Source organism: Lathamus discolor, chromosome 6 (genome assembly GCF_037157495.1).
Source record: "Lathamus discolor isolate bLatDis1 chromosome 6, bLatDis1.hap1, whole genome shotgun sequence".
NCBI lineage: Eukaryota > Metazoa > Chordata > Aves > Psittaciformes > Psittacidae > Lathamus > Lathamus discolor.
In genome coordinates this window covers 36339571-36356524 of record NC_088889.1, presented here as the reverse complement: position 1 = coordinate 36356524, position 16954 = coordinate 36339571, and the positions used below count along the sequence as shown (strand labels likewise).

Here is a 16954-nt window from a genome sequence, read left to right as displayed (position 1 = left end):
ATGTTTTTTATTTGTTTTTTGCTGGACAACTGACAAAATCATAGGAAACACCATGGTGGTTGGAACAATTTGCCTAGCACATTGGAAGCCTTGGCAGTGAGACTAATGTTTGACTGCCATATGGAGACTGAACTACCTTCTTGTACCTGCCAGGGATATTCTTATGGAGCGGGCTTAAGGCATATTGGCTAGGGAAGATAGGTAGTGGGGAAAAACTGCATACCTATGAAAGCAGGCAATATCTAGTCAGAATTTTCGCACAAGATTTTAAACATTGTTGTTCTCATTAAAACACATTTTATCACTGAAATGAAAAGCTGAGTGAAATTAAGGTTTTTTTGTCACAAAGGAAGTTCTTTTCAGCTCCTGTTTGTTTTCATTGGTGTTTGTAATATTTTATGGGTTTTTTAATGGAAATCTCTCAGAACTTCAGGAATGAATTCATATGTAACATGCTGATATTCCCTGATTCACGTTATTCCCTACTAATTGTTGAACTGACCCCAAATACTCTGGCGGCAGTTTAACGAGAACTGTATTTTCCTGTCTAGTGCAGTTCCATGTGGTAGCTGTCCTGTGGGGCCCTTGTGTCCCATTCTCCCATAGGACCGTATATTTGGTCAAGCTGCTTTGTAACAAAACCAATCATGTGTCTGTGATGTCTGGTGGGAGAGTGATATTGCATGGTGTGGAAGTATTTCCCTAGGGACTGCAGACCAGAGGCAAAAATCAGGACCAGTACTGAAAGTAAATGCAGTGCCTGGAAAATACTGGCTTATGTTATGGAAAGTTCATACAAAAGCTTTTCTGTTAAGTTTCATGAAACTAAACGTGCCATTTTGAGTTGCAGCAGCTTGAAGTGAAGCATTTTATTGTTAATTTTCTGTTAGGAAAATGTAATTCTGTGTTAGAAAGCCATCCTGATGGGAACATTCACCAAGCCGTACTAAACAGATCTATTTCCTGAGGTAGGTTTTTTGTACTTGCACAACCTTAGGTGGATTTGAAATACAATGAAATTGCAAAGCGGAGTGTTATTTGCTAAGTCATTGCCTGATACAGTTTTCAGTGTCTTGTGTAATAAAGTTCAAGCCTTAAATGATCAATGAGGCCATCCTAAAATAAATCCTATCTGCCTTTGAGATGAAATCCTTAAGACACTTGACAGTAATCATTTCCTCACATACTCATCACTGAACCAAGCTAGACAGATTTAGCTTGTGCAAGCTACACAAATCTGAGATTTCAGGATGCATTTGGGAGGAGAAGAGCATTCTGTAACTGGTGAATGTCTATATAAGCTCAATACAGAACTGAATGTAATTGAAGTCAACTATTGCATGCTGGTAAATAAGCTTCTGTGATGATGATTTCTTTATTTTCTCCCTCTTTTTAAACTCTACAAATGCTGTCAAACCTTTATTAGCTAGGAAGCTCATTAAGTTTAAGCTCTTCAAATTTGTGACATACCGTAGTTGTGTTAATATGAGGTTTATTCTTCCTTTCTGTGCATTGAACACTAGGAAAGTCTTTAGCTACGTAGTAATTTCCTTGCTCATGTCTTGTTCCCCAAAACACAGAATCATATAAAATAAAACTGGAATGGACCATGAGAGGTTATTTAATCCTTTCCACTTTCAGCATCCCAAGACAAAATCAGTGACATCTATGTGAGTCTTGACAGCAGTTTGTTTAACCTGTAATTAAAGGTCTGCAGTTATGGTTGCTCCTCAGGCAATCTCTTCCAGTGCTTCACTGTGCTTAAATTAAAAAAAGCTTTTCCTAACATAAATTCTAACACTTTCTTGCTGTAATTTTTGCCTGTTATTTCTTGTGCTTTTCAGTATAGGTACAAAGAACAGATTGTCCTTTCTGCTTTGTAGCAGACTTTCTGTATTTGAACACTGTTATAATGTCTCTGCTTATTCTCATTCCTTTCCTCATAACTTTTTCCAGTAGCCTCACTCCCTGCTTGAAGTGCAATTCCCCAAACTGAACATGACCTCCAGCAGAGTACAGCATTGTCTCCTCCTATGTCTCCATGCATTTCAGAATGCTTCATTCAGTACACCCAATGAAAGATTTTCTGTGCGTAGCTCTTTTCTTCTGTCTTTTTTCACCTCTGCATTATGCAGGCTTAGAGTAGAACATAGGTCCTCACTGCTTTATATGGATGAATATTTGTAAAATACTGACATATCTCCTTTACGCCCTTCTTATATCCAGAGGCGTGTCCAAGGTACAAGCTGCTTTTCAGAGTTAGCATGAGGTATGCCTGTGTCTATGATCTGTGCGCAAGTAAGGAGCATTGTAGCTGGCTGTCTTGGCTTCCCTGTCCTGCACCTTTTTTTCTGTTTTACTAGGCCCAATAGCAGTAGAACAGAACATGAAGCAAGACGGAAGTTTAAGTCTGTGCACCTGAATTCACAGGGAAATGCCTTAAGTGCTTTGCTGTGACACAAAGTTGAACTCTGCTGCTGTAAAATCTTACTTACTTTTTTCATTTAAATATTAACAAAATATCAGCTAGTTTTTTAGGAACTGACTGAGAAATTTAATTTCTCAGAGCATTTCTTTTAGCATTAGCACTAAAGATGAGATCTGTTCTTGTCTTCACCTACAGCTTTTTGCTAATGGGCACTTATGCAAAACCAATTCCATGACCTCATGTTGGCCACTGTGAAGTGGTGAATATACTTTCAAAAATACTGAGGTTATATGGCTTTCTCACCATTGCTTAGAAAATCTGTGTAAAAGTGATATGTTCAGAAATCCAGAAATTACACCTTATTTCCTGTGATTCCTTTCTTCACTTACTGCAGAACTTGAAGTTGCTGTAGCAGGGAAAGAAGAGGACTTGATATGTACACCACAAAAGAGGATTTATCTTTAAATAATAGTCCATGCTACAGCTGATTCCACTTAATCTTACTGTTGCCTGTACCGTGCCTTTTCAGTAGCTGAGGAAATGACTTTAGTGTCTGAGGCTAACAGAATCCTTCAGCCGCATTTCTTTTGTGACTATAATGGTTTCTTCATCCTATATACAGTCATGCCTTTTTTTCACAAATAAATATATGTAATTTCTAATGCTCCCATCATGGTTGTTTCCTGATGCAATTGTGTGGTGTGCTATTCCCTTTGAAATCAAGATTTTCTTCAACAGTAGACCAAATGAATTAGCAGTCAGTGTACCCCAGCATGGAGGGTGCAGAGATCTACCCATGTGAAAAAACAAATCCTGTCCTTATTGCTACCTGTTAAAAGGAAGGAATCTAAGAAGTAGGTAATTTCACAACCCTACTTTTCTGTAGTTTGAATGATGCAGTGCAACACCAGTAAGGCTGTAGAGTACTTTGCATTTTAGTCACTTACCAATATTCATAGCTAACCCAAGAAGCAGCAGGCTTAATATATGCAAATACATATTGTACAGCTCTAGATACATATTAGACACATAGCTTTTAAACAACTTTTCCTTCCCCCTAAAGTTTGGAATCTCTCTCATTCATATATTTGGTCATAACACCTGAAATTTATCTCTTATTTCAAAAAGGCGTAGATAGAACAGTTTGTTCTTTATCTTGATATGTTCCAAGGTGAAATGCAGCAAGATGGACCTTGATCTGCCTTAGTCTGTTTAAGCTTGCTCTGGGATACCCTGTGAACGATTTGGGTTAGCGTTAACTCTGTAGTAACTGTGAACACGCTCTGATGTCCTGAATTCTCATGAGAAGCAGAGGCTTACTTTTTAGCTTAAAGGATGGTTTAGTTATGACTACAATGAAGTACAGGGTACTGTGTCTTCAGTATTTGTTAAAGAAACATTCTCACAAGACCAGTTGAAATTCCACCCTGCCTTTTTCAGACCTTTTATACTGGCACCTTGAATCTTTTCCTTTCTCTTCCTGTATATCCTACTTCAGCGAATACTCCTCTGTATTTTCTTTAAGTCTTCTGAAACCAAATCCATCTTCTTCTCTTCTGGAGGTTTCCACAAAAGTTGAGATTAATACAAACCTATAATTGACTTATAAGGTGGACAGAAATTTCTAGGAAAGCTTGAAATAGTTCTGCCTTAATTTTTAAGCATTCTACTCACTGTATGCCTGTTTTTACCTGGGTGAACACATGTTCTTTGTTAAACATAATTCAGATGAAATGTAGGATAGCATTACTTTAGTCAACATTGCAAAAGTCATATTTGAGTCTTGTTTGCTGTGTTGTTTTTTTTGGACAGGTAAATTAACTTATTCAGTGTGGTGAATGGTGATTGTGTTTTTTCATTACCTGAACATCAGATATGTTTAGATTAGGTATGCACAATTCACATGCAGTTCTTTAAATAAGCATATAAGCTTTAGCTTCCTATTACTGAAGCCCTGAACTGCTACATACGTAGACTGTCCCTGACACAAGTGCTCTTAGCCGGTGTGTTTGTTTCTACTTGCTGGTCAGGAGAGGCTAGAAATGCATAGTTCTGGTAAAACAGTTGATAAACTGTGATTTATTAAACTGCAGGAACTCATCTGGTTCAGTGAAGGTACCTTTAAGGAAGTCTTAGGCTGTAGGCTAAATGTCTTGCAGCTAGCCCTTCTGAGAGGTGATATGGGCAGTTGGTGAGTGGGGACATCCCATGAGAGATAAAAGCAGTTGGTGATGCACAGGACAAAGTAGGTAATCAGTCGGGCTGAACTTCAGAGGTGCTGTTCCTAGCTAGCTAAACTTACGAAGCTTTCAGGTTACTGCCCTTTTTAATGATGGTCATCTAAATTTGCCAGGCTACCAATGGCCATTCTCCTCTGCAGCATGCTTGTGTCCAGCCTGCACAACTCCCCTCCCCCCCCCCCCCCCCCCCCCCCCATGTTTCCTGCTTAATAGCACCAACTTGGAGAGGAATTTTTATATTGGCCACCGGCAAGTCTAGCACATAATTTTTTCTCACTTTGGTTGCTCCCTCTCTATCTGCATCTTTGCTTGATTGCAGAGACATGCTTTTCATCCTTGTGAAAAGGCATCTGATTAGGGCTCTCATTAACCCGTGAGTGAAGCTTCTTGTAAGTGTAGCCGGAGAAATTCCTTGAATGCTTCAGAATTGCAAAGTTGCCATTTTTAAGAAAGCTCAAAACTAGATTGCCAATTTGCTTTAGCTCAGCTTAAAACAAACTCTTCTTTCTCAGCAGATTCAACGGAAACCTAATTTACAGTATATCTTTTTATCCCTCAAAATGTCTTGGATGTCATGGAATTCTGCTGCCGATTATTAGAGACTCTGTGTATCTGGACTATTCTGTCCCTGACCATCCATCTGTACTGGTCCAGTTCATTAAGAAAATGCTTTGAACAGTCAAAATATTCAAATGTTTGAGTGATTTTAGAAGCAGTCCTCATGGAAGAGGAAAAAACTTACTTTTGTCATTGTTCTAGTGTAATTTTTGGAATATAAAGCAATTTTAAGATTGGGAACATGAGGGTTACTTTTTCAATGCTCTGTATCTAGCTTTTGCTAGTCATTTTCTCCTTTTTGTTTTTCTACCTTCCTTTCTAGAATAAACTGCAAAGTAGATGTGTATGTCTGTACCAGGAATCATCTTCTTGACTCCCTTAGGCCTCTTGACCTTCTCCGATATATATATCAGATAAACTCAAGCTTGTCTCTATTTAAACAGGCAAGATTAGCTTTGTTCAGAAACCCATCTGATAAAAATGGACAAATTTATGGGCACTGTTTTCACTGCTTTGCTTACTTCTAACTTCTGACTTATGGAAGCCACAGCCCAGAGTGGCAATAGAATACTATGTCCTAGTGAGGGACAACTCTCAGAGTCAGTTACAGCCTCATTTAGAGTTAGAGGTGTGAGTTTCTACTATTTTGGTATATCATGAAGAGCACTGAAGTTTGTTCAGAAATTGCTGGAGAAGGGAGACTACAAGGTAGGAAATGTTATGCAGGTGATAGGTACAACTGTGGGCAGATAGATTCCTCAGTGAAAACATGAAAATATTTCTTCTCTGGCTTGCAGCAGGTGATGGGGACTCGCTAAAGGTCTTGAAGCTCACATATTTAGAATTACAGAATTGAGTTTTTGTCCTAGATTTCTTAGTTGCCTTCATTTTTAATGCAAGGTAGGATCACACACGTTATAAAGCCTCACTGAGAGCATTGATGGCAAGCCAGACCAGAACTGACACAAGCATCTTCTCCTTTCCCAGGCAGTTTTAACATTTGAGAAGGATGTGTTTCGTCTATCTTGGAAAACTACACTGAAGCATCTGTTGATTTCATTAAAACACAAAGATTCATAGGTTATGAGGCCAGAAAGAGCCATTATGATAATCTAGGCTGATTTGCTATATAATTAATTCCTGTCTCACTGTCTTTTAGGGAAAACAAGATGCCATTTTAATTTAAAGTTTGCCAGTAGCAGAGAATACACTGTAACCTGTAGTAAATTATTTCAATAGCAAATTACCCTCATGTAAAAATAAGTCATAATATTTTAAAATGTGAGTTTCTCAAACTTCAATTTCTAGCCCCCGGATCCCATTATTCCTTTGTCACATGGATTGAAGAGCCCTCTATTGCCAAATTCCATTTTCTGCACAGGTACTCATAGATTGTAATCAAATCACCCTTTAACCTCTACCTATTAAGCAGACTGAATTTGAATGTTCTTCACTATGGGACATGCATTCCAGTCATTTAATTGTATTCCCTTTTCTCATTCTTGAACCTTTGGTTTAACAATTGAACTGCAGATATAAGTAGCTGCCTTCGCATTTCATTGCTCAGGCTAGAGATGATTTGCCTCTCTATTCCTGCTCAGGATTCACTTTGGGTTTACACCCAAGGATTATTTTTATCCTTTTGTTTATAGTGCTGAGAGTTGTGGTTTATACATCTTGATGTCCAAACGTGGCAGTCAACAATATCTCAAGTCAGCTATGCGAACACTTGTACTTTTTCCTTAAACACAGGTGCTTCAAATTTCTCAAGCTGGGTTATGGTTGATTTTTTTGTTGTTGTTTGTTTTTTTGGTGGGTGTTTTTTTGTGGGTTTGTTGTTGTTGTTGTTGTTTTTAATAAAAAAAAATCTAGAATGACAAATACTTGAATCATAAAGATTCTTATTGGGGTGGATTTGTTTCTCTGAAAAGACTGAATTCAGAACTCTTGTATCTATTCAACACCCTTTCTCCTCTCTTCTCCAAGTCTTCCTTTGTGCTTGCTTTCTTAGTCCTTTCTTTCAAACTTGCTCTTAGATCGTCCATTGTTAGTGACTTTCTGGGTTACAAATAACTTCATGTAATATTCTCCAGGTCCTTTAAAAGTCTTCTGTCTCAGGGATTTTCCAGCTGTGGTACTGGTCTGACTAATGAAATACAAGGCAGCCTGCAGCAAACCCCAAATAAATCCAGAAGCAGATCCTCTTTGTTTTCCCAGAAGAGATAGGAAATATGTTACTCAAGTCAAATACTTGAAAGGGGGAGATGTAACCTGAATGTGACTTATCTGAGAGTTGGAAGTTGCTCATATGTATGTGATCATACTCTTCTGCCAGCAACCTTCAGAAGTGGCTGAAAGATCACTGAGTGACAGCTAGATACAACCCAGTACCAGTTATCAGTTGTATCTAGGGTATTACGCTACCCATCTGCTCCTCTCATAGGGTGAAAGGTTGGGTCAAGATACAGTTTAGAGGAGTGCTGGTTTGAGCAACTGTTAGTAGTAGCCGCAATTCTCTTATGTTAGAACCACTAAAGTCCCAGTTCATTCAGGGCAGGCATTCTCTTGAATGCCAGAATGACTCCATACTGGATGAAACAAAAAATGCAGCGCTGTGCCAAAGTCATACCAGTTAAGAAGTCCCGTATATTTGTTTTGGCAGAAAGACTCTGTCCACAGGAACCCATTTCCAATTGCCCTCTTTCCCAGGCTCTCCTTGCAGTGGGGCAAGGGGTAGATTGTGGACAACCTGCAGCACACTTAGATTCACTAAGAACAAGAGAAAAGCCTTAGCAGGCCTGAAGAACAGTCAGTCCATTTCCCCAGTTTTCTTCCTCCAGTAGTGGCAGGTGCAAGTGATATTTAGGGAGGGCCTGTGAGCATGGCTACTGTCAGTGGTGCATTCTGCTTAGAGCCTGCTGATGCACTTTGCTTCCACGACTTCCTGTGGCAGCAAGTTCCAGAAGTTCAGTGCACTCTCTGTAAATAAGGACTTCTAAAAATCCATTTTAAACTGATAACCTACAAGTTTCAGCAAGTGCATCCAGTTCTGTGATTGCTGGGTTTGGCAAAGAGCAGTTCTATGTTAACCTTCTTCATCTTCTGTACACTCCAGTCATTTTTTTTCCTCAGTCCTCTCCAGATGTAAGAGCCCTGGCCTTTTCAGGCTTATCCTCATAAAGCATCCTGCTCCATCCTCTTAATTGTTCTATTTATTTTCTTCTACACCTTCAGCTCCTCTCTTTCTTTGAGATGGAGACACAGAACTGCATGCAGGGCTTGGAACTAGTGTCTGGCTGAGGTGCATCTCGTTGTCTGTAATGCACAGCCTTGCTGAGTCACTGGAAGGAGGTGTATGGTCTGTCTCGTGAGAGCATTTGACATGCCTAATCCACAAAATGGAACTGCTATAGTCTCGCAAATTGAAAAAATACTTTATTCCTGTTGTAGATACTAATAGACTTAATGTTTTCGAAGTCTGTGTGAGGCAGAGCGCTTTACTGGGAAGTGGAGCAAAACAAGCTATTGTGGATCAATGCTGTCCTCTGCTGGGAGGAACTACAGCTTTGTGCCATCACTCCAAATGGGAATTAACAGCTGGATTCTTCTGTCACTCTAAAGTAGGGTGTATTGCCTTTGCAACAAGAAAAGCTGATGCTGTGCTGGCTGCACTGGGGAAATTCTCCTTTAAGAGCTTAGTGAAAGCTGGAAATTTTGTGCTTGCTACAAAATGTGTTGAATTGTGATTTCGTTTAGTTTTCATCCTGAGGTCACCTACTTTAGAAGCTTATTCCTTATTCTCTCTTTCGTATTTACTGCACACTCATTTCTCTGACTTTCCTCTCCTATTGGTACAAATAACAATACATGTCTCCTTTCCCTTCTCTTTTCATAGCAAATTGCTGGCAGCTCATCTTGCTAGCATTCTGAAAGCAGAAATCCAATGTATGTGCATGTGTGTGCTGTAATAGGCACAAAGTATTTTAAAATAATAGCTTCATAGAAGAAATCAGTCTTCACTCGTGTTGCAGAACAGGAATTCAATCAAAATTGAATGCTAGTTGCAGCAATGCTTTGGTTTCCTGTATGTGCCAGCTCTGGGTTTAGGAAGCATGGAAGGTGGTCTAGCGGAACAACAGTTTACAAATATTTCAGTTTTGTGCCTTTTCCAGTCCCTGCCTCTGTGAGAACAGCATGGGGCAGGGAGGAGTCCTCTTTGCAAGGAATTAATTCTGTACTTGTGAGAAAGAGAAGGGCAGAAGGTCTGGACTCTTGAGCTGGTCGTCCATGCTCAGGAGTGCATGCCAGTTTGGGGCTCTTCCCTTGGCTGACTTCTATCCATGCAGCATCCCAGAGCCCAGACCTCTGGTCCTTAACCCAGAGAGAGTAAGAGTCCAGGCAGTGAATATGTGTAGACTTTTATGTGTTACCAGAAAGAGCATAGTTTCTTAAAGCAGGGTAAGCTATGCATATATCTCTATAGCAAGTTTGCCTGTAGTGATCTAAGATTTCTTGATCTGTTTATTTTTTTTCTTGTAGCTCTTTAGGAGCCACAGGGCAATCCCCAACGGTTCACAGCAACTTGCTTAGATTTTTTTACATATATCTCTCCTAGCATTTAAGTGGGTTTATAGGAATAATAGAGAAATTACAGTGGTGGTACAGGGTTTCCTGCTGTGGCTAGCAGAGATGGACATGGAGGTTACATTTGGTTATGTATTTTGTATGGGATTTATGCTAATGTAGCAGCGTGATACCAGACACACACTGTATTTTATGTACGAAAGCTTTTGCAGCAGAGTGGGCCTGTGGTAGCGTTAATTGTTTTCACTGTCCTTCAGTTAAATGTTCTCTTCTGTCTCCTTATCTGATCTATAGTCATCGCAAACTACCCATTGCTGTCATTTCTATACACACTCCCGGCTGTGCTCTCTCCCTCTGTCATCACATCAGACTCTTGCATGGTCTCCTTTCTGCTCCCCACTGCCTTTTGGGAGAAGTTTATCTCCCATGGCTGAAAGTAATTGGGATATTTGTACTGTATGCAGGATTGATGTATGATACTTTTCCTTGTGTCTGGCAGGTTGTTTATAAGAATAATGACATTCGTCTGGAGCTGTCTCGCTTGGCACGGATTGGTGATACTAAGATGAAGATCTACGGGGAAGTGAAATTCGTATGTGAGAATGTGGCTACCCTGGATCCCATCAGCTTTGAGACACCTGAGGCCTACATTAGTCTGCCTAAATGGAATACCAAAAGGATGGGCTCCATCTCATTTGATTTCCGAACCACCGAACCCAATGGACTGATCCTTTTCACCCATGGCAAACCTCAGGAAAGGAAAGATGCCAGGAGCCAGAAAAATACGAAGGTAGACTTCTTTGCAGTTGAGCTTCTAGATGGGAACCTCTACTTGCTGCTGGACATGGGCTCTGGGACCATTAAAGTCAAGGCCACCCAGAAGAAAGCCAATGATGGAGAGTGGTATCATGTGGATATTCAACGAGATGGAAGATCAGGTAGAGTCATGACTTTTTCTCAAGTAGATTCATCTTTCAGATCAAGACCTAGGGCTGTGTATTAATTCTGAGAACCTTCAAAGCCTGTTAGATATGAGTCATCTTCTCATGCAAACATCTTGTGATGGTTATCCAGCAAAACAAAGATGTGAATGGCTAGGTTTTCATTAAATGTTTAGTCTAAACTTTGGATAGCATATCACAGAGGCAATCTATTAATATTTTACTCACAATATTCAGATATTTCTGGACCTCTCTTTGCAGTTATAGTGATGACTTCTTTGTAGGCCGCTGTAATGTTAAAAGATCCTTCAGGCTGATTATTATTCAATTCTTTGTTTGAGAAATTCTCACTGATCTACTTTGGATTTTTGTTCAAAAATAAACTTAGTAAAAACTAACTGAAAACTTATTGCTGTGACCTAATATTACCATTTTCTCCTGGATCTTGTGTCTTTAAAGAGCAGGGGTTTGGGATCTTGTCATGAGGAGAATAAGAGTAATGGGCAAAACCAGGGACAAAATTATGGTGACAAATCAACATTTTAATCCTGTTCTGTTTTCTTTAGTATCTTGTAGTTTTCCATTAGGTTTCTTTATTCTTTTGGATGCCAAATTCTAGTCTTAATATCTGACTCAATATTCAGTGGATGTTTGTTTGTTTCCTCACAGCTTCTGATTTTCAAAAATGTGTTTTATTTTTAATAATATACCTAGCATGCAATTATGAAGAGGTATTTTGTTTGTTTCTAGTGCTAGGTATCTAACCCAGAGCTAACCTTCTCATGATGTACTGTAAAATTTTGTAAGGAAACAAGATGATCAAATACTGTAACTTCATCTTGAGAATACGTGAACAATTGTATTTGCATTCTTCCTGAAACCCTGGGATCTCAAAGCCTGGCCGTATGTTCCTTCAAAGGAAATTTTCCTTGCATTTGCAAGTGCTTTTGGAATTTGTCTGGTGATCTCCACGATAGCTTTTGGTCCCTAATTTGATGTTTCCAGTTGCTGACTGCCATCAGCAGAGAGAATGCAGTGCTGGAATTTGCTTCCCTTGATTTTTCAGAAGAGCTGACTTTTAGATACCATGCAAAGCCTAACTGTTTGAACAGGTCTTTGCCTGAAGCTAGTCTTTTCTTTGATGATGTGAGGAATTTCTTTGTATTTGGCATAGTGCTCTACTAGGACTTAATATGTGTGGTTATATGTTGCTATCTCCTGAAGACATCGATAGGAACATTTTATAAAGGAAGCCATAAATAAATAAATGGAGCTTTGATTTCTTTGGAATTGCTAAAATTTAATTAACTTCCAAGGATAAGCTCAATTAATTGCATTCAGTACTGCCTTCAGTTTTGCTTGCTCACTTGGGGACTGTCTGGTCCCTGGAGAGGCAGCTGCAGAAGAAGAAGAAACAAAAATGACACAAAGCTCCATTTAAGTTTGTGAAAACCTAGGAACAGGGACATACATTCATTTGGACTATGAGGCTGTGACAGACTGCATGGCTGCTTGGTGGATGAGACTGTAGGAATGACTTAGTTGTTGCTTGGTAAGGAGATTTGTGGTGTTCTGGGCACTGATGAGAGGGAACAGATTTTGAATTAAAAGCACTTTGCTCAACAAAAATTAACACGTCTGTATGTTTTTGTCTTTTTGTCTTTTTAAATTGCATTTTCTGCTGACAAAAAGTGCTGTGTGTATGGTCCTAGTGACTGATGTCATCTCCCCAGAAAACCATGATACTGGCATTGATTTCTTCACACCATACCTTTAGCAAGCGTCAATGACTCTTACCCAGTGTTACTTTTGGTAGGTGTGGAAGGAAGTTCAGCATCTCTTTATGTTTAGTCCTTGGCATTCCTCCCACATGTGTACCAGAGAACAGTTACACCTTGGAGATTATTTTTCTTTAAATGTGGATGCCTGTCATCTAGAAACTGAACTGAAATAATGAACTTACTTAATGTAGGTGACAAAACAGCCATTTGTGTTTAATGAGCTAGTGACCTCTAAGTTCTAATTCTCATTACTAAAGCAGCCAGGCCTTTATTAGGTGTCATCTCTCCCCTTCTTCCCATTTCTATAACAGTCCAAAACTTCAGGTTCTGCTGAGCTTGGTAAAATAGTCTGAAAATCTAAACATCCACTACTGTAATGTACTAAGACAGGAGTGCGAATGCTGGGGAAGCCTGGCAGTCATGCTCAAATAACCTCTGGCATCTCTAGTCCCCTTAGGCTTTGTGTATGCTTTGATCTGTTCTTTCTCTCTACTCTGACAAAAGCAGACAGCATGGAGATGCACACCTAGTTTACTGTAACCTTTTGTCCTTGAGGAAAGCTCCTACAAAATGACCACAAAACCTGTCATGGTTTCTAGGCAGTGGACACTGGGCAGATTACAGAACACACCGTTTTCAGCTGGTCACTGGCTGACAAACACACATGGTGTCCCTCCCACTGAGACACTAAAAGTCTACGGGAAGATTTGGTTGAGGGTTGCATCAGTGCACTGGTTTGTATACCAGTTTTGCCCTCAGTAACTGGGGTCTTCTGGTCTTTTCTTTAGCCCTGCACAAAGTGCCTAAGGGACTGAAAAGGAGATGGCTAGATGCTTCTGATTTCTCATTATGGGATTTGATCTACCTAAACAGAGTTGGGAACATGGGATTTGGAAAAATGAATGAAAAAGGGATGTCAGTTGATGTCACTAATCCTTCCTAGGGTCAGCTCAGAATTTGTCTATCTCAGAAGCTTGATCTTAGAAGTGCTATGCATCTGAGCTAGTACTATCTCCTTACAGGAATAGCTGCAGGGCACAAAACACTGGCAAAAAGTTTAGGCTGCTGGCTAGGTTATTTCATTTCATCATCATCATCTCTCTCTCTCCAGGTTTTACAGTTTTCCTTGGTATCCAGGATTTCTTCTCTTTTGGGAGTTTCTTTACCAGTTTGCAAGTCATGCTTGCTTTAACCATAAGTAGCAGCTGTCTGGAGCTCAGCCCTCCAATATTTTGGACTGTTCTAGTCTTTTGAGTAATATGTACTCCACATGCTGCTTTTGAGGAGTAACAGCAGAGATGCTGGAATGGGGGCTCTGATCCTGTGGTTTCGTGACATGCTGCTTTTACGACTGTAGGTGTATTGTCACATCTTCTCTTTTCCTACTTTGTAAAAGGGAAAATGTCTGTGGTGCTGCAGCTTGTTTTTCAAAATGATTCATCAAATAACCGTGGTTCTCTCTGAGCCTTTAATTTGTGCCTTTGTTGCTTCTGGCACTCTGCTGCCTCTGACATTATTCCTAAACTATTACTGAACATCACACACATGAAATACCTTGTGTCTCTGTCATACGTGTTGTTCTTTGAGAAGACGCGTATTACAACTGAAGAAAAAGCATGCGTACACAACTGTGCTTTCTCTCAGAGAAACAAAATAACTAATAGTTATTTTAGTTAATAGTTATTTAGTTAATAACTCTATTAACTAAACTCTCCCACCTTATTGTAGGGGTGTATGATAAAAATGTAATGATGTGAAATTAATCTTAAAGCTTGGATAGCTGTCTCCAAGGACAGATATCTTAAGGACAAGGCAGTTGGATGGGATGATTTATAGCCAGAGAGAGCAAACTGCTGATTCTTAGCTGCGTGTGTGGTGGGCAGATGTCCCTATCACAAAAGCTGCTGAATGCTCTTCTGAAGACTATACTGCTCTGGGGTGTGAGACCTGCATTATGTTCCCTGTTTTGCTTTGGATGAGCTGTCTGACTTTAAACCAATCACTTCATTTGTCTGCATCTGTTTCCTGTGTTCTAATTATATTTCTGTATTATATGTTCTAATTGTTTTACGTGTTGGGACAATTTCTTGAAATATAGAGGAACATCCTCAGTGCATTGTGCCCACATCTTGCTTGGAGCATATGGAAGCTACTAGTTATAGTAATAACTGTTCTCCAGAGATAACTTTTGTCTTTCTCTACCTCAATTTTTCTGTTTCTAAAATGGAAGTTAGAATACATAACTTCCTTTGTAAAACCAAAGAATAATTTATTTTGGAACAAACTTCTAGAGCTTTCTAGTCCAAACTCTGCTGAAATTGAGGCTTTCTTCTGGGCTATGTCCAGTTGTGTTTTGAATGCCTTCAGCATGATTATTCCACAAGCTCTCTGAGGTTTCTGTTCCTCTGTTTGACCACCCTCATGGTGAAAAATGTTCCTTTCTCAGGAGTTGGAGTTTCCCTTGCTGCAACCTGTGATCAGTCTCTTGTCACTGCAAGTGCACACTGCTGACTCATGTCCAAATTGTTGTCCACCACATCCCCAAGTCCTTTTCTGCAGAGCTGCTCCTTAGCCAGCTGGTTCCCAACCTGTACTTCCACGTGAGGTTGTTCTACCCCAAGTGTAGAACTTAGTATTTATTGTTGATTTATATCAAACATTTCTATCAGTCTTTTGCTCCACCATGTAAAGGTTTTTCTGAATTGTAGCCTTGTGTTGTCTCTGCATCAACCATTCTCCCCAGTTTTGATGGGGATGCTTGATGCATCTGCTTAGTTCTATCATCCAGGTCCAGTTTTGGAGGTACTGATGAAGTATTTTCTGGAAGAGCTATGTAATGACAATTAATACACTTTTACTTATCTTTTTTTCTCTCCATTCCTGATACCATCAAAATCCTTTATGTTCTCAGTAGGTCTTTGCTTTGTTGGATGAATACCACTGAATAATGCTCAGTTTTTTACACATTATTATTTAGCATTGAATTGTTATGCTTGTGGTCTTATAATGCAAGTTGGGATACAGACATGATGATCAGTCACTGTGTAGAATTCATGGCCTGTTGTTCAAGAAGAAAGGGAGCTGTGTGGTGTGTGGAAGACACTGTCTCTGTTAGGAGTGCATTTGGGTAGGGAGGAATCTTCACTTTCCTGCATTGAAACTTAAACCTCACTCAGTTACTGGAAAAAAAAGAGAACTAGATTGAGTGCATAAGTGAAAGTGGTAATGTCTCCTTATCCTCCTCATTAGGTACAATATCAGTGAACAGCAGACGCACCCCATTCACTGCCAGTGGCGAGAGTGAGATCCTTGATCTGGAAGGTGACATGTACCTTGGTGGGCTGCCTGAGAACCGGGCAGGACTCATCCTTCCTACAGAGCTCTGGACAGCGATGCTGAACTATGGCTATGTCGGCTGTATCCGAGACTTGTTCATCGATGGACGAAGCAAGAACATCCGGCAGTTGGCAGAGGCACAGAATGCTGCAGGAGTCAAGTCTTCCTGCTCCCGCCTCAGCACCAAGCAGTGCGACAGCTACCCATGCAAGAATAATGCCATCTGCAAGGATGGCTGGAACCGCTTCATTTGTGACTGCACTGGCACCGGCTACTGGGGCAGAACATGTGAGCGAGGTAAGCTGAATTTTCTGACCTCAATTACACAGAGATTAAGGTATGCAGAACTAGAACAAAATTCACTGTTTCCATGAGACTTTCCCTGCCCTTGTTGGTCTTCCCAATTCTAAGTTCCAGTCCCTACTACTTCTCTGATCGTTTCATTCCAGTCTTTCCCACCTTCATTTCATAAGTTTACCTTCTTCATCTGCCACTTCTTTCCCTAAGATTTCTGAAAAACCTTTTCTTCAGGTTCCAGAGTTTCTTTGGCTGAACATGATTTGTCTCTGAAGGCAGAAAATGCTGCTGCATGTGAGAAGTCTCGTGCAAATTACTGGAAACAGTACCAAGTGTGAACTTGGGTTACAGAGATTTTTCTTTCATGGGACAGACAATGCATCCTGGGTTTGTCTAGTGTTTCTCTTTTTTGCATAGTAGGGTTTCCTTTGATGGCTGTTCATGGGTAAAGCCAACTAACGAGATACTGTTAACATCAACGTGTCCACGTTCACCTCTGATAAGGCAAATCTGTAGGAGGTGTCAGGAGACTCCCTGCGTCTTATCCTTAGTCACTCTGACTGGTGATTTAAAGATTTATGATTTGAGATATGAAGCAGAAGTGCTGCTGGCACAGGCAGGCAAAATGTATGTATTTTAGGCCACATGGAACAGAATTAACTAATGTAAGGTCTCTGAGCTATATATTTTTCAAATACCAGGTGGTTCCATTAACTGTTATCTTTATTGTGCTGGTGCTGCCCTCAAAATGAAGGAGGTGAGTGGGTCAAAAAAACCCCAAACAAACAG

The 16954-nt window shown here is 40.0% G+C and overlaps 1 protein-coding gene across 10 annotated transcripts in view; it reads left to right on the top strand.

The window, feature by feature from the left end:
- The window catches only part of NRXN3 (neurexin 3), an 894623-nt gene that overhangs the window by 174739 nt on the left and 702930 nt on the right, over window positions 1–16954 (top strand). For all 10 annotated transcript variants that reach the window (XM_065685949.1, XM_065685942.1, XM_065685943.1 and 7 more), the window contains 2 exons: window positions 10310–10748; window positions 15782–16165. In XM_065685949.1, coding sequence (XP_065542021.1) covers window positions 10310–10748; window positions 15782–16165 — 823 coding nt within the window. The remainder of the gene's footprint in view (window positions 1–10309; window positions 10749–15781; window positions 16166–16954) is intronic.